The following is a 26,740-nucleotide window of genomic DNA, read 5'->3' as shown; positions in this document are numbered from 1 at the left end:
ACATGCCAGCACTCTACATAAGTTCAGTATTTCCAACCCCAGGATTGGTATGTAGCATAGACTCTTCCCATCAAAACTAAATACCTTATCCAGTCCTGCAATCTATTCTTCTTTCTCCTCCTCCTCCTCTATTCCCAATTTTGAAACATTTCTTTAGTATCCAATTAGTCAATCAAACCAGATTTGCCAAATTATAATAGAAAAACAGTAGACCTATGATGGTACGTAGTATCATTTAGAAAGACTGATCTTTTAAACAGTTTCAACTACACAATAAAAGTTGTTAGAGAGAATGGAAAATGAATTGATATCACTTTTCTTTACATCTTACCAGACAGATTTTTTTTAAATTTTCTAAGAATTAGAATCAATCTAATAATGACAAAATTATTTTTTAATGGAAATTTGGAGATTTCATATGTAACTTCAGATGTGTTGATTAGATTAAATAACTTTTGGATGTACAGTACTTATCTGTAAGGATGTTTGTATTATCATAATAAGCAATACGCTATTTTTAAATCTTTAAATCCTTAATAATGTCATTTGAAAAGTAATGTTTCTAATTTATTAATGTTTGATGTTAATATTTTATAGTAGGCCTTTTTCTTTTCTTTTCTGGTACTGGGGATCAAACCTCACACAACAGACAAGTGTTCTATCACTAAGCCACATTCCCAGCCCCCAGAAGTACAGTCCTTGTGCCATCTCAAAGGACTGCCTGACAGTAAGGGGAAGGGAGTTTTCAATAAGATAAGCACTATTGTTTTGGAAACATGAGTACTATGTAATTAAGAATGAAAAACAAGTTGAAAAGATACAGGACAATAGCAATACTACCTATGCAGAAGAACACATTTCAGCATCAAAATCCAAAGAAAGAATAACCTGCTCATTATAAAAGCGTTTGTATCTTTAAAATATTCCCTGAGAACAACTGTAACTCAAATAAAATCAATGTATTAGAAATAAAGATCAAATACTCACATGAAAATATCGATAACCTATCAAACATTTATTATACAGAAGTAGCTTTATATACATATTTTCCTCTGTAATCACAAAGGCTCAATTTATTTTTTATTTCTATCCATACATTAAACAGTACTAAATAATGACTTTGCGTGAATGAATAACACTACCTCTACTTAAAATCTACTATAAAAACATACCATCTGGGGCTGGTGGTGAAGCTCAGTGGTAGAGAGCTTCACAAAGGAAGGAAGGTGGGAAGCCAGGAGAGAGAAGGAGGAAGCCATGTGCAAGCACAGGTTCCATCCCCCGACACACACACAAAATAAATAAATTAATTAATAAAAATGTTTAAAAGTAAAATATACCACAAAGGTAAATTTTGTATTTGAAACACAAAATAGCATTAATAGCTTCAAAACACAACACTGTCCCCTTCTACTTGAAATTCAGAAGTAACTGGAACATAAATTTACTTTATAAATCAGTATTTTTGTTTCTGAAAAAAAACTGAAATTGAAAAGACAGAGAGTCCTGAGATGAACATACTTAGGGCTCATCATTTATGTTTACTTGCCTCAAATCTAAAAGGTTTTTAATTATCACTTACATATATGGAGCTTTTGTTCTTTTTTTCGCATTTACTGATTTTGACATTTCCTTAACATTTTACAGAGGCTTAAAATACTTATTTTCTTGTACTTTAAAAATAAAGACAAGGAGCTGACTAAATATATGAAGGAAAATTTTAATCAAGTTGGAATTATTTCCCAACTGCCTTACTTTGAACCCTTTTTAAAGATGACCACATAATGCATAGAGAAGTTTCATTTATTATGAAAACTGCAATATGAGAATAATCTTCTTTTGCAGCTCTCTTTATCAAGTCTTAAGTCATTATTATCATTAAAAATGTTAAAGTGAGACACTGTATGTTTCATTTGATATTTCATTATTAATCCATTTGGCTACCAACATAAGACTGAAATTAATGCCAGCTTTAGAACTTAATTCTCTGGCAGCAAAACACTAAAAATCTGCTCTGCAAAAGCCATCTGAAATGCTACGCTACTGAGAACTTTCACAATGTCATACTACTACAGGGATCTCTACCTTCCAAAATAAAGTAGAACCTAATTTTCTATCACTTTGTTATTTATTCCATCCACATTACGTACTTTACCAACAGTTTCTTAAGCCAAGTTCTTTCTACAGATACGCAATACATGTGTTTTCCCTAATTTTCCCTTCAAGTTATTTGTGTGTGGTCATATAAATCAAGCACATGTGTCATGGGTATCTCTCATGTACATACATGTAAGTATATCTTGAAAGTTTGTTTTTTTGTTTTGTTTTGTTTTTTTAGTTCTGTTAGTTCTTCTTTTGCCCACTTATTCACTGACATTTTTGCCTTTCAATGACCAGCAAACAAAGGGCATTTTTGCTAAACATGTAAGAAACAGGGACCCTCCTGGGTGGACATTATGAATACTATTTACTTTCCCACTATCGTCAGAAAAGAAGAAAAATGTACATTCATACCCACAGTGAGACTGAAAAATAATCACAACTGGCCTCCACCATGGCCCAGTTTTCCTTCTTTCACCAACAACAGACCTAATATCTATGGGAACATAGCTGCCCAGAAGTGGCTTAAAGTGTATATTCAACCCACAGCACAAGCCCATCTAAAGAAAAGGCAATGATAGTTGATTATGTAAAGCAACAGAAAAATAATCATATGAAATAATAATAATCACAAAAATAATCACATGATCTTGCTTGATATACAAGGATTTTGATTACCGTGATAGGAGGCAAAAGTAATATGTTCCAAATACCATAAGAACATAAAATTGTAGAAGTGACCACAGAATTTGATTTGAGGCTCTGCAAAGAAATAAATGACTCAGCAAATAATTTATCGATATTCTATAACTCCTTGATTTCTCTCTCAACATCAGCCCTTCTCCACTGTGGAAGTTTAAATGTAAAACATGGCATCCAACAATGTTGAAAGTGTGCTGAAGTGGGCATGTAACTTGCCGTGCTGGTGAATATGTAAAAGGTACATTGTGGAAGCCAATTTGATAATAAAAACCTCTATAGTTTATATGTTACCTAACCACCAAAAAGGTTACTGTTAGTAATATAGCCTAAAAAACTGATCATCTAAAAAGATGTATCAATGAGGATGATGAAATTATCATAGCTAAAAACTAAATAGAAAACTTACATATATGGCATTAAGTAAATTCATATATAACTACACAGTAGAATATCAATCAGCCATTAAACTGTCTTACAAAAATATTTAGGGAAATTAAATGATATTTATGGCTAAGAAATTTTGTTTTATACTTTGGGTTTTCATAATATCCAGGACATCACTATACTGATGGGGAAAAATATTTAGTTATTAATCTCAAATGTTTACTCAAAAAAGTATTTATCTAAAGAACTATCAGATAAACACAAGCTGAGAGGCATTCTTAAGGTAATTTTCTCTTTAAAAGAGTTCATAACCCACTTGAATCTAATGTATGAAATATGATATGTCAAGAGCTTTGTAATGTTTTGAACAACCAATAAAAAATAAATAAAAAAGAGAAGTACTTAAATCCTAACAAAAAAAAATAAAATAAAATTTAAATTTTACTTAAAGTAATTTGCTCTTAAAAATAAAACACAAAGACAAACAGAACAAATTTTTCATATTAGAGAATTAAGTACATGAAAACTAAATGCAATCTATATGTTTTACTGAGTTGAAAACTGAACTAGAATTCTACTCTTATTTATTATTTATTCACTTAATCTTGCATTCATTTGCACTGTAAAGGACAGTAATAGGTAGATATAATAGTTACAATAATAATAAATCAATGCTAATTTAATGATTCTGATATTTTAATATAGTTATATTAAAAAAAGTCCTTCAGGGCTGGGGCTCAGAGGTAGTGCACTTGTCTGGCATGTGTGAGGCACATTAATATATATATATATATTTTTTTTAAGTCCTATGTTCTTAGCACATACACTACACATAATCATGATTTCCTTAAAATCATGAAAATATCATTCTACTTTAATTTTGAAATAAGATTATTTTAAAATGAGTTTGCATCAAGATTTTAAGGACTAGAGATAGAACATATTTTATAAGCAACAACACTGATGCACAAAACCAAACCATGAAGGTCAACATGATTTGTGTATGTTAGTTTCTTCAACAGAAACTAAAATTAAGGGGCTCAATGGCTTGCAGTGCATGTGTGAGGTACTGGGTTCAATCCTCAGCACCACATAAAAATAAACAAAATAAAGGTATTGTGGCCATCTACAACTAAAAAAAAGTAAAAAAAAAAAAACCAAAACCCTAGAGTTTTGAATATTTCCACATGCATTAACTATTATTAAAATTAAATCACATTATAGGCCTAAAAAAGTGTTTAGTTTATAAACCTGAAGAGTTCCAGATGAAGAGGAATTGACTAACAAATTTATTCCCTAATAAGCATTTGTTTTGCCTGGCTCAACTCTTAAGTTATGGTAGGATAAAACACGGGGGCCTACACTTGATCTACTGTAACTATTAGTTAAATGAACCTATTAATGACCATGCTTACTGACTCCAAGCTCATTGGATTTCAAAATTGAGGCTATAAACTTTCTGAAGTTACCCTATGAATATGTCCCCTGATCTTTAAGGAAGGACCCAAGAAATCCCTAATATACTCCTGAGGTTTTTGGAGAAAAAGCCCAATAACTCATTTTAGAATGCATTTTTGAATTCTTGAAATTCAAGTGTGTCACACCTTATTTTTATGGTTTAGTATCGTCTCTAAACTGTATTATGTTTTAAAGTTCTACTTTTACCCAACATCAGTCAATCTACTTAGCATACAACTATAAGATTTTAGGGTCATCATTAAGAGTTCATGGGGTCACACATTTTATAAACAGCAACACTGATGCACAAAACCAAATCACTGAGGTCAAAATAATTTGTGTATGTTAGTTTCTTCAAAGGGGTCAAAGCAAGTATATATTAATCTATTTGAAGCATGGGAAAGAATCTGATATTTTGATAAGTCAAGGCCTCATAGCCAATAAATTCACATTATTGTGGTGGTTAATTTTAGGTGTCAATATAAATGGTGTTTTGGATGAGAGTAACATTTAAAGCAATGAAATCTGAGTACACTGCCCTCCATTATGGGGTTGGGCATCATCGAGTCAGCTGAAGGCCTGAAAGGCACAGAAACACCAGCCTCCCTGAGCAAGAATTCTTCAGCCAACTCTCTTTATTCTTCATCTTACCATTGGCTCCCTTGGGGCTCTACCTTGCCTGCCTTGAGAGTGGAATTATATCATCTCCACTCAAGTTTTCAGCCACTCAGCCCACTCTGCAAATGTAAACTTGCCTGCCTCCATGATGGCATGAGCCAATTTCATATAATAATACACACACACACACACACACACACACACACACACACTCTCATTCTCTCTCTCTCTCAACCCTAAAACTCCCAAATAATATCAAGTTCAATCCAGATATCCATATGAATTCCACACCAAGTGAAAAATCTATTCCCTACCAAGTAAATAAATTTCATAGACTTTCAAAAGAAAAGGAACTCATCCAGGACATGGAGCATGAGGCTTTGGACCTTTGCTAAAGAATTCAGCTTTCTATCCAATTTGAATGGGTAACCTTAACAAGATTCTAATCTCCTACCCCTAGTAACTTGTCCATTGCTAGGAAGATATACAGGAATTTTTTATCTTGGAAATTCAAAGGTCTACCAGACATTGATCCTATTCATCAAATCTTAATAATGTTTTATTTCTCAAACTAAATCAGCTGTAGGTAACTAACATAACTGATAAATTCATTGAACTTTCACTTGGGATAAATGCTGGAGCTAGGTATTATAGGGCATCTGTTCTCAAGATGCTTGAAATCACAAGGAAGTATAAAGGTTAAAGCAAGACAAAATCATTCTACAAATAAAAATAATAGAAACAAATATGCTAAAGAATCAAAAAGGCAGAGAACTCTACATCTGGTCTGAGAAAGCCATATGAAACAGTAGGACTTTCAAGTTCCCATATTCCTTAAGGACAGGCAAAGGGGAGAGTAGTACAAGTAAGGAGAGGGTATCTGCAAGGTCAGTTAACAAAGTGGGAAATGACAAAAGTGACTGTGGATCAGTGAACAGAAATCACCAATGCGGAGCCCATGTCCCAATAGCATCTACATATAATCCATTCCTAATATAAAGAAATTAAAAGGGATCTCTTCTCAATATCATGACTAATAAGATGTCATATAAACATGGAATTATTTTATTTTAATAAAATTCAATCATGTTTGTTGACATAACATGTGAAACTCATTACCTTAGATATAAGTAGATATTTACTTATTTTTTTAAATTCCAGATACCAAATTGTTTCACAATAACCAATACTGAGGAGAAGCAAATTTTGCCTTGCAGATTCTGGAGTAAGACAACATGAGTTTATTCCTGCTCCAAGATTTAGAGCACCCTAAATTTAATTCTTTTTTCTCCTGTTTTACAAAGGATAATATTACTAAGACACAGACATAATAAAGATAAAATAACATAATGTACATAAAGAGCTTAGCACAAAAGGGAAAATCACAACAGATAAATGAATGTCAATCATTAACGGCACTGTAATGTTACAAGCAATGTTCAAAACATGCAAGGGGTAACCAACTTCTTTTCTATGAGCCTGAATAAATCATATGTTACACTAGACAGCAATAAAATACGTCTTTCAAGAGAAAGAGAGAGAAAAAAAAGATACAACTCCACCACAGGTAACTTTCCTGTGGTTTAAAGAGGATACACCACGTTTTCTTCCTAAATCAACCCTAAGGAATGAGAATTGGGAATTAAGACTCAGATTTGTTGTAAAATCATTGATATATTTGCCCCTCTCACTAGGATGAAGGGGTATAATTTAGGATTTCACTAACCTAGCGTCCAAAATAAAAAAAAACCAATAAAAAGAGTAAAAGTCTTAACATGGAGTTTTTCTTGAGTTCCGCTATGTGTCAAGCATTGGCAATATTTTAACTTCATGAAAAAGGCTTTTGCCAGAAAAAGGTACAAAGAAAGGCAAATATTCAGCCTCCACCAATTTATTTAAACATTAAGTATTTTATAATTCAAAATGTTTTTGTATAGCCAGAGTTTAAAGAGAGACACAAATATAAAAGGACATATAAATTAAGAAGCAAAAATCTTTGTTGGAATTTAAAACTATGCTTTTTTTGATTTAGTTTGGAAAACTTCTATTAGGAAAAAAGAGGTTTCCATTTACAATCAGAAGGCAGATACACATATATATATATATATACCCTACTTATTTCTTTATCACAACTGTATGCTGCTCTGACGTGCGATTAAGAACACACAGGCTAGTGGATTGAACTGGCCCTTGAATCTCTTTTTCTTTTTGGTACCAGAGATTGAACCCATAAACACCTTACCATGGAACTACATTCCCAGCCCTTTTCATTTTGTTATTTTCAGGCAGGGTCTAAATTGCTGAGCGTCTCCCTAAATTACTAAGGCTGGCCTTGAACTTGAGATCCTCCTGCCTCAGACTCCTGATTCATTGGGATTACAGGATTCGTTGCCACCATACCTGGTGGTCCTCATATTTTAAGGAAGGATCACAGGTAAACTTGCTTTTTTTCCATTAGTGAACAAAAAGTTTGTGGCAAACCATCAGTTTCCTCAAGAGGACTGATTACATGTTTGGAAAGAACATGACTATTATTACTTGTTAAACCATTATTTCCTATCTTAGAATGTTAGAGATGCTAAAATATGTTGATTATGTGGGAAGTCAATCTATTTCCCCAAAAGTCCTATGCTGCTAAGATTGAACCACAAAGGAATGGCACTTCACACAAGGCTCACAATGAAAATACTTACCTCTTCAGCTTGCAACTGTTTTAGGATGTAGTTATTGATATACCAAAAAAAGTGTATATATCTATCTATATACAAATCTATATACATACATACATAGATCTTTTTCTCTTGACACACATGTAATCACATCCTGATAAACTCATTCTAATTTGAAAATATCATCGGTCAAAAAATGCAATTAATACACCTAATCTACTACACATCATAACTTACTCTAGCCTACTTTAAATGTGTTCAAAATATTTACAAAAGCCTGCATTTGGGCAAAATCATCTTTAACACAAGACCTATTGCATAAAATGTGCTGAATAGCTCCTGTAATTTATTTAATAATATGCTGAAAGTGAAAAAATGAATGGTTGGCATAGGTATGTTTTTTGCACGATTGTTAAATTGAAAAATACTAAGAACTCTTATAGATGGGGTGCGTGTGTGTGTGTAATCTGTCAATTCATCATTCTCAGACAGGCATTCATTACACAAAGAAATTTTCATATACTTTCCCCAAAAAAAGTGTAATACTTTTTTAGGTTAAAATTTATATGGAACCAGGATTTACTTTCATGTACACCAAGAGGAAGAAATCTAACTTTTTAAAGTGAACGTCAAGCTGGAGGTGCAGCTAAGTGGTAGAGCACGTACTTAGCAGATACAAGGCTCTGGGTTCAATTTCCGGCACCAAAAAAGAAAATATTTAATTTTACAAAGTGACTGGCCAACTGTTATAAACACTAAGTGACACATATTTTACCACTAAAAGATAAAATGCCATCTTTAAGATACATGCACATACATATACATACCATGTTTGTTTTCATAATTGCCAATCTGTTTGAAATGATATACTTGTATATTCCTATAGTGATATAAAGCTGATTTAAATCCTTGGCTTTATATTATACACTGCCACAATTTCTGTCTTTTCAAATAATATAAATTATTCTCATACTCCACTTTAGTCTCTATAAGCAATCTGTTCAATTTCCCCTCATCCTTAGCCTACATTCCCAACAGGCAATTATCACTGTGGTTTTGACCTATCTGTTTCACAAACAAAAATGTAAGTCTACTACTTATACAACCCAAATTTATGTGTTGAGAATGCGTAATATTTTCAACGTGCTTTAGTGATTTAACTCTGAAGTTTGATTGTCATCCATTTTTAGAATAATTAAATATTCAAAAATAACATTCCATTTGTTTATTAGTTCAAAGTTCCTTGCTTATGAATTTATACAAAATGTCAAACCTATTAATTACATTACTCAAATTCTTTAAAGTCTCACTTTTTTGCCTTACTTAACATGACAACTTTTGGAAAGATATTTATTAAGGTTACCCTCTGTGGATATGGTTTTGTTAAATTTTATATATATAATAGTTTGATAATGATATGTGGTTATGCTATGTTGTTTGATTTACAAAAGATCCTGATTGTTAGAATTTCTACACAATAATATTATATGCCAATATAATATGCCCTCTCTATTTGCCCCATGTAAATTATGGCAGAGACTGACAGGACAATCCCAACATTTCTGTGCTAATGATTCCTGCCAGCCTGAATCAGATCCATCTTCTAAACATGACACAACTACATTTTCATTTTAATCTGAGTTGCCAGTACTTGAATTTTATTAAGAGAAATTTCCCCCTTTAGTTATTATGACAACTGTGTTTAGACCAATTACTGACATATCATTTCAAATTTTACTCCTTAAAATACATCTTTATTTTATTCACTTAGTTTTGCTTTATTCTAGCTTATTTTTTCAAGTTTTTTTACCCTTTTTTCCCCGTTTGATAGCAACAGAGTATTTCACAACTAGTGAAATACATTGCATATCTATCCAACTACTAACCTCACCAAGTCTTAATGAGTAATAGGAAAATAATCTCTCTTTTCTATTCTTATCTGACCAAAAATAATCTAAAGTATCTTCTATATGGGGTAGTAACCATGAATCATTTAAAAATAAGACCACTTTGGGAAAAAGGCAGGTCAAGTTACTTCATGTTTAATTAGTAAGAAGTTAGTTCCGTTTATCTTTCCAACATCTCTGCATCCTGCAAAAGATAAAGCTCTTACCGTTTCTTTTGGAATCTGCATCTGGCTTGGCTCTGCATTCTAGAAGAATCGAAGAAAAATATAAATACAGACTGACCAAAGCCATCTTCAACACACAGGGACACAAAGTTTTATTTTAATGGATATTTTGCTGGTTCTTAAAATCTACCAACTAGATGAAGGGTGATTATATTATGGTTGATGGATTTCTCTACCTCCCAACTTTCACTGATGTGTGTGGTGTTTGTGTGGGGTTTTTTTTTAGAAACTTTTCTAAATATAACTTTTACTTGGTCATTCATAAAACATCATAAATGTATTACTGGCAGGAAAACAAATCTCAAAGTTCCTTCCTAATCATGGCACCATTTCTAATTTTGCTTCTTAATTTTTTCAACCTAATCTAGGTTTTAAAGTATTGGATCATTTCATAACTAGACAGATAAATCAGTCTGAACCACAGTCTGAACCACAACTTCTTACTTTAAAATATTACACAGGGAATAAACACACTATTCTTTTCATCTAATATAGAGTACTTACAAGGTTGGTTCTTGGGGTAATTTTTTTTTAATTAATTTATTTTTTAAGGGCACAAACTAATAAAAGTATTCAGACTAAGACCCGCAGAAGTGAAACACAGAAATCCTCAACAGAGGAAAAGAGTTACACTAATTAGATTCAAAGATCAGCATTAAGTGCACCCACCCATTCTTTAACTTAAGTTTTCAGAATTTTATTCTTTTAAATCGTGAAAGGCAGCTGCAACATACATAATGGACTGACTGACGGCCTACTGGCTCCTTCCTTAATGAAAAGCTCACAAGCAATAAATTAAATAACCAAGGGCGGGGTAAACAACAAGAGGCAGCAGACGGGAAAAACAGAAGCCTGAGAGATCAAAATTGGACCAGAAGAACCTGAATAACCTTGGGCTGTCTATACGTTGGCACTCACTCTGAGAAGGCTGCTGAAGAGCAGTGTAGAAGCTTTGGCAGTCTAATGATGCTAACTATCATGGCTTGGATACACCCAGGAAGAATTAAAGCTTCATCAAATCACATGGAAAGCTTAGTTGTTGTTTTGGTAAGTGCTCATTTACAATTTAATAGAGACATCTCCAGATTTAGGATCAGGTGGCATTTTAAGCACAAAATTGGATAACAGTGGGGGGAACATGAAAAACTGAATTTAAATTGAGGAATAATGCATTAAACATTTTTAAATATAAAGAAGCTTTCATAATTTATTCAAAATCAACCTAAAACAAAAGTGTTCACTTTTCAACCCCTATCACCATATGAAATTTCCACAAAATCACAGAGAGTGTTAGGACCAAGGGATGCAAAATTAATGACTGAAAAGAAACTCTATTTTAAATAACTATTTATATGAATTTATATGTAATTCATATGTAATTCATATGGAAAACAAAAATATTTATTGATAAGCAAAGAAAAATTTTGTCAACAATGATGCATCCATACATGAATTATAACCTAAGAGAAATTAGGTCTATATGATCAATTTGGGAACTATACCTTAAAACCTTGCCAAATTTATACACAGTAATTTACCTTTAGATGAAATAACAAGCTAGCTGAAAAAGATGTCAAATATTCTAACCAGGTACAAACTGTTTTGAAACATTTAAAATACCACTTATGTTTGAAATAAAGCAATTTTCTCACCACATAAAAAGAAAAGGCAATTTCTCCAATTATGTCATTTTTATATGTAATTGAAATATTGTACTTTCTGAAGAAAAAACATTCAGAACAACGTATATTTAATACATGTATTTCATTCACACCAATGCCATGTAAATGTTTCTAATAGTTGAACTTATTGATGTAAGCAGTGAAAGTAAAGTAGATTTTTCTAAACAAATGACTTTTTATTTCATTTATGCCATTCCAAACAATGTGATCTTTTTGGTCATTAATAGCCCTGAGACTTATTGACAGTTAGGTCTTCTTATTTTCAGTAATTTTTTTCAAGAAACTCCTTTTCATATGTGACCATCTACATTTGGCTAAGCTACTAAGAAAATATGAAATTTGTCATGTGCCAGGGAGAAGATGGCAAGCTTTTGATGACAGCCTTTGGAGTGACAGTTATGAGATCACTGATGTCTTTATTCAACTGGTTCATCTGAAAGTGAATAATGATAAATATTTGATGTCCTGGAAAATACCCCTACAATCTGTTTTTAAATATCCTAATGTTCATTATTGTGGATATCCATGTCCAAGTCAGGTAAGGAAGACAACAAAATGCTTATATTAAGTTAGGATAGAAAGAAATATAAAATAAAGAAATTCCTTAGAAACTGTCTCCATAAACATTCACCATCAGGTAGCTAACCCAGATCCCTGGCTCATGTACATCAGAAATCTTTCATGTGCTCTAAATTTACACACCAGTTCCCTTGGGTGAAAGGCGTCTTCCTGGCGAAAGACCAGAAGGCTCACAGTCCCTTCCATCTTGGTGCTTCTTAACAGGGAAACAACTTCCTCTTGGGATTTGCCTGCTAAATCTACTCCATTTACCTAAAAGCAAATAAAAAAATTTCAGTTGAAATCCTGTACAGATTGTTAACAGAAGACACGTGTTTTAGAATTGACCATATTTGGTATGAAATATAACTTATTTCATGCTAAATTCTGCCATGACCTGGTTATCACTAAGCTTCTATGATTAAAAAAAACAACAACAACAAAAACAAAAAACAAAACAAAACAAAACAAAAAACCCTAGGCCAGATATCTAGAAGAATGCTAGGAAGTAATAAATCTTTTAGTGCACATCAATAAAACAAAAGCTACAAGCACTAGGAATTAACAAGTAACAAGTAATAAACGAAAACAGCTAAAATGCCAAGTCAATACAAATCTTGACTTTGAACTGATATTTTAATGGTCTTGTGTATCACTGTTTTTCTCATATTAAAATAAAACAGTATTACTCTGATAAGAAGTAGAAAAAATAGAAAATAATTTGGCATAAATATTTTAAGTTTCAGGAAAGTAACAATGAAGAAAAAAATTATGCTTAAAATGTAAAACATCAAACATTACAGAAGAATCACTACAAGATAATGATAATTTTGAAATGAAAGCAATATTTCTTCTCAATTGTTTCGCATGTTATAAGAAAATTCTAGTAGAAAAAGTGAATTGGAATAACTCATTCTCCTGGAATCTCACTGATTTATCTCACAAGAAGTATAACATCAGTTTTAGAAAGCACTTTATACTTGACAAAATAAGAACACAAGTTTCTTTTAAAATACTTTCATATTATTTATTTTGAACAAAAATAATGTTATTCATGGAAAATAAGTATATTACTTAAATTTTAATGTCAAATTTTTCCTGTGGTTAAAATATGTTTTGGAACTTGGTCCTTGCTACTAAAACCATTGTCTATATACCACTGATATATAGACAACAGGACTAATTTTAAGGAATTGCAGGAAACGGGTGATAATAGGTTCAAAGAACACTGAAAAAAAATCTAGATAAAAGAGAAAAAAAATGAATCCATTAATATTTTTTTCTTTGTTAAGATTCCAAATATTCAGATACTCAGAAAAAACTGAGTCTGCCAAATTTTCACCATTATATGAATGCAACTATTAGATATCCGATTTCACACCAGTCGGGTAGGAAACATGCAAATGTAAAGTTTCAGATTTAAGGCAAAGCTGACAGCTATAGAAAATCAAGTCCAACTCAGAATATATACAGCTTCCAGGTCATTCCAATTGCTCAAAAAGACAAGCAAAAGCTTTTGTAATGTTGTAAAAGTGAAGAAATTATGAAAAAGAGATACTTAAAAATAAAGTGATTACTAAGAAAGACAAGGAACAAGATTGCAAGAGGGAAGAGGAAGGAGAAGGAGAAGCACAGAAGCTGGGGTACAGCTCAGTGGTAGTGCTCTTGCCTGGCATGCAGCAGGCCCCAAATTCCATCTCCAGCAACACACACACACACACACACACACACACACACACACACACACAAAAGAAAGAAAGAACATTAGAATCTGTTTTCTACAGAAAACACTAGGAAAAACAGCCAATAAAGTATCCTGTTTCTCCATTTGTCTCTCCTTTTTTCCCTACAGGAACAAATATTTCCACAGACAGAAATTATATACATGTATATATTTCTAGGATGGCTTCAAATACCAATGAACCAAAATAACATGAAGTACAGGAAGAAAATTCTCAGAAACTGTTTTATTATTGGACTTTTACATCTCACTTCATTCTCCACACTGCATTTCAAACTTGTTCCTTTCTTCAAGACACACTGATTTTGGTACTTATACATAATAAGATATCCCTTTATTTCATAAACAAAATGTATGTATAACTCTGTTAGATAAACTGGGAAAACCTGAGGTAGAACAGAAATACATGGTTTGGGGATGCATACTTCTGCACAAATACATAATATCCATTTTATGAAAATACTTTACAAGTTGACTCTTGAAAACATAAATTTTCAGGAATGATGGAACACAGCACCTAGAAAAGTCACTCACCTCTATGAGTCTATCTCCTGCCTTCAGTCTACCATCTTGAATGGCAGCCCCTCGGGGGAGGATGTTTTTCACATAAATTGGAGCTGAGCCACCTATTGTGACATCTCGTGAAGTGATGCTGAATCCCAAACCTTCGGTACCTAAGCATGAAAGGAAATTTTAAAACTGAAATGAAGTATCTTGAATGTTACACGTGTACACACTCATGTATACATATTTACATAAGAAGTTCGTTATTCTCTACCTCAAAGATTTGTAATTTTCACAATGCCCAACATTTTCTCTAATACTTAAAAAGGTGTAATAATTTTTCGAGGTAGACTACTATTATATTTTTTCACGTTAAATGACATTAAGGTTTAAATGGTTTACCTATCGAAAGTCACTCATCTAAAAAGAAATGGCAATCTTCTCAAAAACAGAGGAAGGTTTTAGCGTACAAATATGCTTGCTGAAAGTTTTCAAGTCCATCTTAAGTCTTTAAGTATCAAATAAATTAAATTGCTTTACGAGAACAAAGAAAAAAACTTTTGTGAAAACCCATGGTAGCTAAATAATCAAATATTACTGTACAAGAATGATATCCAGTTTTGAAAAGTAAAAGGTAGAAGCAAAGGAGAAAAAGAAAATGTTCAGTGAGATGAGAATAATGAAATGAGAAGTATTTCTAGATACATGTAAGACATTCTCTCCAAACTACAAGAACAACCACAATAACAGCTATTTACTAAGCGAATGAACTGTATTACTTTTGTCAATTAATTGGAAGAGAACTTAACAAAAGATTATATAGTTACCACTTATATTCCCTGCTCCCCCACCCCCGCCACCAAAGGCAAATTATTCACTGAATGATTCACCTCAGACCATGGCCACCAAATCTAAAGTTCACCCTATAATGCTGAAAGGTACTAAAATTAATGAGGCATTTATAATTTAGTTTCTTGATTTCTATAATTCTCACTTCTTTAGCAGATTTCTTGACAAACGATCTATATATGTTCCATACAGGGTCTAAAAGCGCTGTATGTCATGAGAATGACCATGCAATAAGCCAAAATGTGGCAAGAAAAAAACCCTTGAACATAATGACAAACTTCTAATCAATCAGAATTTATTATAATAAAATTTTTATATAACAAAAATAATGAGTAATAGCTAAACATTTTTAAAACCTTAATTCGTAGGATATTAGTTTCATTTTCATAATATTAGAGAAAATACTTGCTCATTATGAGCGTATAGTGCTCTATAAACTTAAAAAATCTAGAGTACATTAATTTAATGCAGGATTCAGTACAAAATTATAACAAAAAGTATAACATTAAATGTTATAACGATGAGCAAATAGAAATGTGAATTAAAGAAGAAAGAAAGCAGAAATAAATAATTGATTATACCAGTAACAATACCCACCATAAATATTCTGTAGTTAAAACAAAATATTCATTTACTTCTAGTCTGAAACCACATCAATGTGCTTAGACTGTTAATGTTTTAAGTCTTCAGTGCAGAAGATTTGAATGGCATATTGTCTATAAGAAATTTTCCTAATTATTCTGTTGGGACGTTTCCATATGTCCCTGTGCTTTCACAGAACTCTTAATGACATGCAATAACATTTATTAAGAAAGAATTCTAAATTATTCTCCTTTTACAATATTAATTTGTATGAACTACAAAGACTGACTGTTATATGAACCTCAATACTATTAAAATATCAGCAATAACCCCTAAATCTGTAAGCTAAAAGTTCACACAATGACCTTTAAAAGAAAGATAAATAGATATCAATTTTCATTTAGCAAAGCCAACAAAACATTTTGAACTGACTGAAACAGATTACTGACCTTCTCCTTTGACTTTATTAAAAAGCTAATTTCTCCAAAAGAGCAGGGTATTTGAGAATGCCAAATGGCAATAAATATTAAGAAATCATAATTATGGAAGCAAGTACATTGGGGCTATTATATTTTGTCATGTTAAATGACATAGTTCCAAAATTATGCCAAAGAGGCATCATCCTGAAGGCTCCTCTTTGTAGAACTAAGAATACCAGTTTTTAAATAATCGCTGCCACATGAAGCATACTAATTTACATTGAACTGATATTAAAGTTTCAAACTAACACATACTATGTATATATTAATATACTTCCTTAAAATGTTTAAAACGTTAACTGTAACAATAACTGATAAAAGCATTATTAACTACAATAAAATCTTGTTAAATTCTCATAAAAATCACTATTATTAAATTGTCTTTATTTAGTCCAAATCAAAGGAAATCAGTATTCTCCTTCCTATTTATGTATGGTAAACATAACTTATGTTTATGTAGAATATTTTAAGAATTAGCAGTTGCATAGGTAGTATGCACTTTTTATTATACATCCTCACAGTAAATTAAAATCAGGATAAATCCTCTATATCATTTAGATTACTCAAGGTCAGAAAAATATTTAGAAGTAAACCACCACTTCCATTTTTCTTATATTGATTAAGCATACCATTTCTAAATTAGCTTGTGTAGATGCAATCATATCTTTCTAAACGCTATTAAAATAAAACTACTAATTCCTGAATTCGGCCAAATAGTTCTCTTACTAGCAAATAAAATTTCACTTCATTAATAAAGTGCATATTATAACCACAGTTTGTTAAGCCTACTGATTGTGGGAAAACTATAATTAACTAAATGCATATTCCTCCATCAATCTAAAAGAAAAACCATATTTATTAAACTAATACCTTTATGGCAATGGCCAACTAAGATACTCTACCTTTGTGGAGAGATTTCAGGTAGACTTTTATTTTTATACAACTCTATTTGTAGTTCTTGATAAGTTCTTGGTTAAAAACTAGTGCCTGTGATTTAAGTAGAGAAAAAATGAGGAAAGAGGATCTGATATTTCTTTCATTTGGGAATTAACAGTTAGAGAGGGTTTCTGCTGCTAGGCTCTGTATTTGCAAGTGGTGCAGGCAAGCTGTCAACTCCTGATCATGTCAACCAAGTATTTGGAGCTTGAAAATCAGTAACCAGAAATAAGGAACTTGTGGTTCACAAAAAGTTCAAAGAAAGAATATGACTTAGAAAGGAAAGAGCAGTTGCAGAGCTTAAAACCTTGTAAATGCTACCCCAAATAGAAAGAAGATTGTCTGAATGTCAGGATATGGAAAACATTCGAATAGGAATCTTCTGCCAACAGCCATGTGACATGAGGAAATTACTCTATGGATTAATTTCCATCAAAGTTAAGGAGTTGGGTGAGCTCATAAAAACATTTTTTTATAATGACACTATTTCAAAAGACATGCTTTTAAAATATATCAAAATCTTCTGATATAATGGAGCATGAACAGCCAAAGTATATCTCAGTGCTGTGTTTACCAGCTGAAAACCAGAAAGTGGAGTCCAGCAGACTGCTCTGAGCTGTAGAGGCAGCAAACTGGAACAGCACATTCCCTATATACATGGATCCACCATCTATGGGAAAGGGACACTTAAATGATAGTGTACAAACAATTAGCAATACCTTTCACCTTAGGAAAGAGAAGCAATGAGTGGGCTTTGTGGCACAGGACTACAAGCTCCAAACAAGTTGGGTAACTGAGAGATCCTGAATCAAAAAAAGGATTGGGGATATAGTTCAATGGTTGATCACTTACCTAGCATGCAAGAGCCTGAGTTTAATTCCCAAGGAAGGAAGGAAGGAAGAAGGGAAGGAAGGGGAAGAGAGGGAAAGCAATGTAGTATTCTGGAAAAGTAAGAGACAAGGAGAGAAGACCTGACTTCTTGGCAACCTACCGCAAACAACTAACAGCCACAAATCAGTCACTCCCCATCTGGAACTGAGGTAGACAACCTCTAGAGGCCTCTTTGAGGGCCATATTTGCCAAAACAATCAAATTCTCACTTTGGTTTTGTTTGGTGGGTCATGCCCTGAAACATTTTCCACTCATTATCAAAAATTTTACTGCAACAGTACCTGATACTTTCTTCTCATAAACTTATATCATGAAGTCTTAATTTTTAAAATTTTCATTTTTAATTTCTATATAGCAAATGAATATGAAAAGCATAAAAATACAGCTTTTAATTCATTAGAAAAACAAGGTCTTTGTTTTGTTTTTAATGTTTGTATATCAGTTCTTTCACATTGTACTAGGTTCAAATTCAAGGTGCTAAAATGGGGATGTAGCTCCTTATTATAACATTTTCCCAGCATGTACAAGGCCTTGGGTTCTACCCGCAGCACTGGACAAAAATAAACAATCAACTCAAGATATTTGGATTAGTCAGTTGACTTTTAAAAGCAATTTCAAAGAAAAATAAGATAGCTCCTACCTTTCTTCAGCTGGATATTGAGCCTCTTGCCTACTTTTTTGGTGTTATAACCACTGCTTGCACTTGAACTAAATACATTCTGTGGGGCCGGAGCTGGGGCTGACGGTGGTTTTGAGGAGGGGTGTGCACTGTGAGGTAGTCGTGGGTGAGCTTCTATCTGCTCAGGTGGGTGGCTCAGTCTGGGTGCTCTTTGCAATGCATGAGGCCCAGCACTGTTCACACTCCTGTTATCAATATACTGGCTGTCGGGACTGAAGCGGCTTGAATAGTAATTGTTCTTCTCACTTTGGGAAAGTTGTTCATACTGCTCTTTATTTGCTGCAGGAACCACATGGAACCAAATGATGGGTGTACGCATGGCTTGGCGAAACATATGTTGTGCTCTGGGTTTGAGAAAGAATGGAAGATTAGCAAATTAAGACCAGCAGACTAGAAGATATTATGAGCTTAATTAAGTATACTAATTAAGCAATAAGAACTGACAGAGTGTTGAAACTGAAAAGCAAAATTCTGATAATCCATTTATTAAACAAGTTTGCAAGCTCTGATGTAAGCAGAGCTATGTCTCCAAATATAAATTTGTCATTCTCTAAATAAAAATGGCAAAATTATCTATGATCATGGATAAAATAAAATAGTATTCTCTCAACTGTAAATTATTAAACAACAGTTTTAAGAACAACAGGGACATCCTAATTTTAATATTAATAGAAATCAAATGCAGCCTTTTCCCTAGGAGACGATCTATACAAATTATAAAATTTATTAAATATTTCCCTAACAAAGGAGCCCTTTGAGTTTTCAGAGAAATAAATTTATAAATAAACTTGGGAAACCATAGAAAGCAACTACCTATTCATTAGTTATCAGCAAAATTAATTCAAGATTGTTTATGCAAGAAAATCTCAAGAACAAGAACTACCACCACCACCACCACCACCACCACCACCCCCAAAAAAAGTGGGGGGATGTATAGCTCAGCGATAGAGTCCTTGCCTAAAATGTTCAAAGCCATGGTTCTTCTTCACTTTTATTCTGCTCACACATGCCCCTTTAACAGGAACTGGCCAACTTTTTGTTTTTAATTGAATAAGGTCCTCAGTAGGGAAAAAGGAAATTGAAGACACAATATTGTGGTCTTTTTCTGTTTGTTTGTTTGTTTGTTTGTTTATAGTAAGGCACATTATGTACAACAATTGAAAATGTGAATTACAGGATAAGCACATTGCTGAGTTTCTCAAAATGTGAAGAAGCAACAGAACTGCATCACTGTATAACATAAACTGGGCTCAGATTATTCCAAAACTAGCTCTATTGGTCAGAGGTCATTCTGAAATATAGTCTAATGGTGTTAATTACCTCGAGTTTGGTTAAATTGTTAAAAGTTAGATGGTGGCAGAAAACAGGTACAGTACACAGAGATTGCAGACATGTTTGGAGCTTTTCAACTGACTATACTCCATCATGCCTAAAGCAGAAAAGGACCACAGTGCAGCCACCACACACTTACTGTTCAAATCTTCTATTCCGCAGATCACCATCATTAATCCTTACAATGCAATCATTCTCATGAAAAAGGTTTTCTTGTTCAGCTTTACCACCTTTCTCCAATCGTTTTACTAATAAACCCAGGGTTCTGGAACATTAAGGATGCAAATTATTACACATGTAATATTTCCACCATGCACAATGTCATATTACTTTAATGCTGATATCGTGTTTAGAAAGACTCCCTTATAAAGGGGTGTACTGTTATGATTAATACAAAGACAAAAATCAAAACTGTCTAAATGATGTGTAGAAATGCACCATTTCAATAAATATAAGAAATTGTTTGCTGGCTTATATTTCTGAAACAAGCTTCATACAGTAAAATCTTTATAGTGTATGTTGAAAACTGCTTCAAACACAGCTTGCCTAATGGGTTGGAGGGTAGCTGGATGAGCCTACATTTGTGCATGGCTTCTGTAGTTTTCTGTTTTAAGCCAGCAGGTACACTGCTGATGGCAACCTCTGCCTTTCTGTTAAAGAAAAGTTAACCAGGAACAGCTAACCTCATGGCACTAAAGGTTTCAGAAGGTAATAGGAAAGACTTTAGAAATAATAGATTCTCCATGCATGTCACTTGAATTTAATAGAATCTAAGATTGTGAGTACCAGACCTGGTTAGGATTACCCAGTAAAGGAAGTAAAGGAAGTAATTTGTTGCTAATATTTCCATTTAAAGAGAAACAGAAAAAAGTCAGTAAGAGTTTCAAATAATGTCAGTCACTATTTGATGTTCTCATATGTGTACTAAAACTTCAGATTAAAAGAGAAGTTTGAATGAACTTTCCAAGATGCAGATGGAAAAAAAATTATTAATATGCTTGCTCTGGGACAACTAACTTCTTAAATTACAGGACACTCAATATATCTCAGAACAAACAATAAATGCCTAAGATGCAGAAGCAACAAGAATTTTAACCTAGTGTGATTGCTATTTTTTACTTGGTAATTGGCATAAATTCTGTATCATGATTAAATATGAATTTTTAGGTGAAATTATTTTTGAGACTTCTAAGTTTGCATTTTCTTTCATAATCCTCATTGAGGAGCAAAAAAAAAAAAAAAGCTCAGATATTAGAATTCAGAATCCATATATTTTAAAGTTAAAGACATCATAATTTCCAGTAACTTCTATATATTTATCAACAGAATAACAATTTGCAGGATTACGTATAGGCTTCCCACTAGAAATATACCAAATAGATACCTCCTTCTTCTATACTTAAGCAGTAGGCATATCTTTCCTATGGCTCTTTATCTCATTCTCCTGTATATACAACTTATCTCTACTATTGCATTGCAAGCTCCTAGAAGATCAAGGAGATGGGATTTAGTAATATGCACTCAAGCACTTAGCTGGTAGTAAGGTCTGATAAATGACAACTGAATGAATGGATGATTGAGTTTAGCGGAGGCAAACAAGTCTCATATTTCTAACAAGCTTTTTGTAAAATAGAATGCTAGTGATCAGAATTCAGATTCAGTGTTGTTTTCATTTATACCACAGACGCCACAGAATGGAAAGCAATTGAAGCAAAGGTCTCATTTCACTTGTCATTCTGTAGTTTAACCTTTTTTTTCCATGAGTATTTATAAAATCATCAAGTTCATTCTAATGCTTATCATTAAAGATAATAAAGAGCCATTATACTAAGATCAATTCTACCAACTTACAAGAATATTAAAAAGAGGTAATACTGAAATCTCTTTTGTAATTCATCAATGAAGGATTAGCATTTATTTGTGTTAGAATCTAAAATTATTAATGACTAGTAAAAATAAATAAATAAATCATGTAGGTGATTTTAGTTACCTTCTACTACATTGGATTTATAACTGTAAAAATTATCACAACTCAATGTAAGAATAAAATACAATATTTACCTGCATGAGCAACTTAACTGTCTCAGTCCATATAAGGAAAAGAGAGATTCCACACCATAGGACACCAAAATTAAGATATTAAAATATCATCATACCACAATCTACTCATCCCTATTATTTAACTTGTTTCTATCTTCAATTGCAGTGTTCTTACAGAGGAATCAAAGAAATTAATAATATATATCTATAATTTGATGAATGGAAAAGATCTATGTGAGAAATCAAACTAAATCAGATACTGATACCACTGGAACATGAAAAACTCACTTGGCCACTTGACTTTCAAAGCAGACATGAAAAGAACATCTTAAAGGTAAAGAGGCCTCAACTCTCCATAGGTAATCATAACATAGCCACACATGTGATGCAGCACACCTGTTGCTAAAAGCCACCTACCTCTACAGACTTAGAACACCTTTTTAAAGTGCAGGAATACAGTCCCTGAAGTAAAAATATACTGCACCAAGATTGACTCCAGTTGACTAGTTTTAATTGAGAAAAATCATAAGTAATTTTCTTACATGTTTCCATTTCTATGATCAAAAGTGACTACTAATAAATATGTTTTTAAGTACTCCAAAATATTTTGAGTAACCCAAAATAACTCACATAAAATTTCTAGGGAAACATACTTTGACTGTATTTAATGACACTTGTTTAGTAGTTAACTACTAATTTCCCAAAATTTGTGAATTTATATTCAATAGATCCTTTCAGTATTTATAACACTTTAAAACAGTGTAAATGCCTGGCACACTGGTGCATGTCCTCAGTCCCAGGTACATGGGAAGCTTAAGTAGGAGACTTACTTGCACCCAGGCATTCCAGGCCAGCATGGAAAACATAGCAAGATAAAAATCCCTAAATAACAAACTAAATAAATAAAACCAGGAAACTTAGAAATTTGTATTTTATTTCTACAAGTGATATCAATGTTCTTTTCAAATAAACAGGTCAATGGTTTGTGTTTATCTAGATATTGTTTTCCTATTAGTCACTCTAGAATAGTAATCCTAAAGTAAAAAAACCTAAAGTAAAAAAGCACGCCATGTTTTGTGTATATAATGACTGTCTTTCTGAATAGGTTCTCTTATATGGCCAAATCCATCAGTAATCCAAATATACAATAAAAGTGCTAAAAATCATAAATAAATAGAGCAGCACATTTCCAAAAAATATAATGGAAATTTATTAACCAAGACTTTAGAATCTAACATTACGTTAATAGATGCAAATAACTCAGAATCCTTTTACTCATCACTGGGGTTCATAGACATGATGGAGGGGGGAGGGGGCACAGGACAAAGAACTTCACCCTGAGTGACACTGCAAATGATCAGGGAATCAAGGAACAGACTGAATTAAGGTGAAGTTAGTAGCCTGCTGATTTCTAAGTACTTGACCACACTATTAGAATCATTCTCTCAAAAAGAATGAATTAATTTAAAAAGTAAAGTGGTACAATCTACAAAATTATCTCATTTGCTCCAGTAGGTGAAAATGATTACAAAAGGAATAGAAATGAATGATGATAAAAAAAAAAAAACTCACAAGAAAATTGAACTGATAACAGCTAGACTGAGAAGGAAAAGAACTTCTAAGGGGAAATCAAATGGAAGTAGCAATAACACACATTCAGCTTCCCATAAAATGTGTGGGGGCAAGCATATAATATTTCTACTTCTATACCTATCACTTTAAACTTAAAGCTATATCAAAGGAACATTAAAAGCAAATTTTAGGTATGTATTCTGCAAAATCAACCCAGCAACTGGTGTGTGTTCTAAAGCAGTGGATATTTACCATCTGTGATACAGCAGCTCCCACACACAACACTTTTATCATAGAGAGTCCCTGAAGTCAGCCAGGTTCCTAACCTTTGGGCATGTCTGGGCACTGGTAGAGAGAATTGTTTTTGCTACTGGCAGGTAGTGCCACAGTTCCTTGTGGGGGCAACCATGTTCCATCAAAAGAAGAGACTACTGTATAAAAAGTAAAAAGGACTGGGCATGAGGCGCATGCCTATATAGCTCAGAAGGCTGAGGCAGGAGGATTGAAAGTTCAAAGCCAGTTTCAGTGACTTAGGGAGACCTTGTCTCAAAACAAAAAAAATAAAAAGAGCTAGGATGTGGCTCAGTGGTTAAGTGCCCCAGGGCATTCCCTGGCACCAAAAAAAAAAAAAAAAAAGAAAAAGAAAAAAGAAAGAAAGAAAGAAAGAAAAAATTGATGTATGTATTAATACAGCTGGTCACTTTCATGAAGAAATAACTATAGAGCTTAGGGATAAGTTAAAAAAAAAATCCTACCACACTTCCCCTATAAATCCAATGTAAACCCTACTCAGTTTATATGCTTTTCAAGAAAATGGATTTTTTTTTTCTGGTTAGTCTCAAACATTCCTCCTCTTCTACTGTTTCCTACATCTTTTTCCATTCCAAATATTTTTCCTAAACAAACAAAAATAAGCAATTGTGTAGACATTTCTTTCAAGTCTTTCCTCACAGTTTTTGAACAATTCTCTTTAAAAAGTCAAAGTAAAACTACAGTTACAGAAAGCAAGCCATTGAAATGCTGCATCTTTGTACATGATTTTGGATGCATAATTAGAAATTTAACTGCTTAGATTATATTAAGGATTGCACCACTACATTTTTACAAGGTTCATTAGCCTAATTATACACTTAATTAAAATAAACTCAGTCACACATGGTAACATTTTCAAATCTAAGTATAAATTACAACCAATGATAAAACTGAAAATAAGTAACAAATGTTTTATTGACATCTAAATTGGCTGAGTAAGTCGGAGTTTTGCTTTGATAATGTAAACTCCCACAACTGCCACCCAGCTGTATGGAAATGATCATAATTCATCTTAATAAAAGCTGACACAGTATAAACACCACAACTGTAGTGAAGGCAGAGTATGAATGGGCAGAACAGGATCCCATCAAAAGAAATCTGTCACTTCCCAGAGTGCTGGAGTGGGAGAAGGGGACAGCATTACCAACATGATCCCCCAAACCACAGTCAATGACACAGTCCACTGCAGCACAAGAAAGTTTAAAGACAACTAAAATTGAGCAAACAAACAAAAAAATCTTTGGATTGAGGGTGTAACTCTGTGGTTACACAGAGTTATTTGTCTAGCACCCATGAGGAGAGGAGAGGAGGGGAGGGGGAAGGAGAAGAGAGATAAGATTATGGATGAGAAAAGGTAGTACCAAAAAGAAACAGGTAAATAAAAATGTAGAATTTCTAGCTGGATGTGGTGGCACATAAATCTGTAAATTTATGTAAGTTCTGTAAATAGCCTGTAAATCTCAGCAACTCCAAAGGCAACAGATTACAAGTTCCAGGCAAGGCTGGGCAACATAGTGAGACCCTATCTTAAAAAGGGCTAGAGATATAGCTCAGTTACCACTAAGGTTTTACGTGTTCAATCCCCAAGTACCAATACAAACAACAGGAAAGGGGTGGGGGTGGAGGGACGGAGGTGCAGAAATCTACAGATTCAGGCAGAAATGATAGATACTATCTATCACACTACATTCAAAAAAACATAATTTATCTGATTGTCAAATACAAACTTTTCTTTCTGAAACAACAGATTATTGTCCGTTATTATGCACAAAACATTCTGACAAAAGACTATTGACCAATTAAATTAATTTAAATTGTATTTTTTTCAAAAGCAATGAAATTAAGTACTCAGAGTTCAAGAGCATATTTATTCTGTGCTAATTCCATGAGGTTCACATTGATTCTAAGTCTTATTAACATATGTACCCAATTAACTAAACAAATGTGTATTGAGATTCTCAAATTTAAAATGTAAAAATAAATTTTCTCTTAGTTTCATGATATAGGAAAAAAATCATTTTCCACAATTGTGTAGACAAATCACTACCTGCCCAGACAACCAGAATACCAAGCAACATTGGAAAGAATTCTAAGGTATATAATAGAATGTTAAGTTGAAGATAAAATATATTCTCATGACTTAATCATTTTTATTAGCTGCCAATCCCACATTCTTTTGTAAAATGAATTACATTTATTGTCTTATTTAAACCACACAGAAGTCATGATTCCCATCACTTCACATAGAGACTGAGGCAAAGTGAAGTTAACCTGATCATAGTATAAAGACAGAGCTAGATAACATCCAGGTATGCCAGATTGTTCCTAACAAGCCCTCTGCAAATAACAATTGAATAACAATCAGGTAAATTATAACCCAGAGAGCCAAACTCATATTTTACAGAAATAATTAAATAAATGAATCTCCAGATCTTCCAAAAGTTGTTTGCCTACTACTCTTACAGAAAAAAGAACATTTGGGCTGGGGATATAGCTCAGTGGTAGGTCATCCATTCAAAGC

At 32.9% G+C, this 26,740-nt stretch overlaps 1 protein-coding gene across 19 annotated transcripts in view; it reads right to left on the bottom strand.

Moving 5' to 3' along the window:
- Pard3 (par-3 family cell polarity regulator) overlaps positions 1-26,740 on the bottom strand; it is a 666,792-nt gene that overhangs the window by 249,346 nt on the left and 390,706 nt on the right. For 13 of the 19 annotated variants that reach the window (XM_076832338.1, XM_076832348.1, XM_076832341.1 and 10 more), the window contains exons 8-12: positions 20,435-20,560; positions 18,925-19,307; positions 14,578-14,717; positions 12,447-12,575; positions 10,045-10,083 (exon numbers count right to left, since the gene is read on the bottom strand). In XM_076832338.1, coding sequence (XP_076688453.1) covers positions 10,045-10,083; positions 12,447-12,575; positions 14,578-14,717; positions 18,925-19,307; positions 20,435-20,560 — 817 coding nt within the window. The remainder of the gene's footprint in view (positions 1-10,044; positions 10,084-12,446; positions 12,576-14,577; positions 14,718-18,924; positions 19,308-20,434; positions 20,561-26,740) is intronic. The other 6 variants (XM_076832340.1, XM_076832344.1, XM_076832350.1 and 3 more) reach the window with 1 other exon arrangement.

Source organism: Callospermophilus lateralis, chromosome 13 (genome assembly GCF_048772815.1).
Source record: "Callospermophilus lateralis isolate mCalLat2 chromosome 13, mCalLat2.hap1, whole genome shotgun sequence".
NCBI lineage: Eukaryota > Metazoa > Chordata > Mammalia > Rodentia > Sciuridae > Callospermophilus > Callospermophilus lateralis.
Note: the sequence above shows the minus strand (reverse complement) of the source record. Positions and strands in the feature narration are given on the sequence as shown.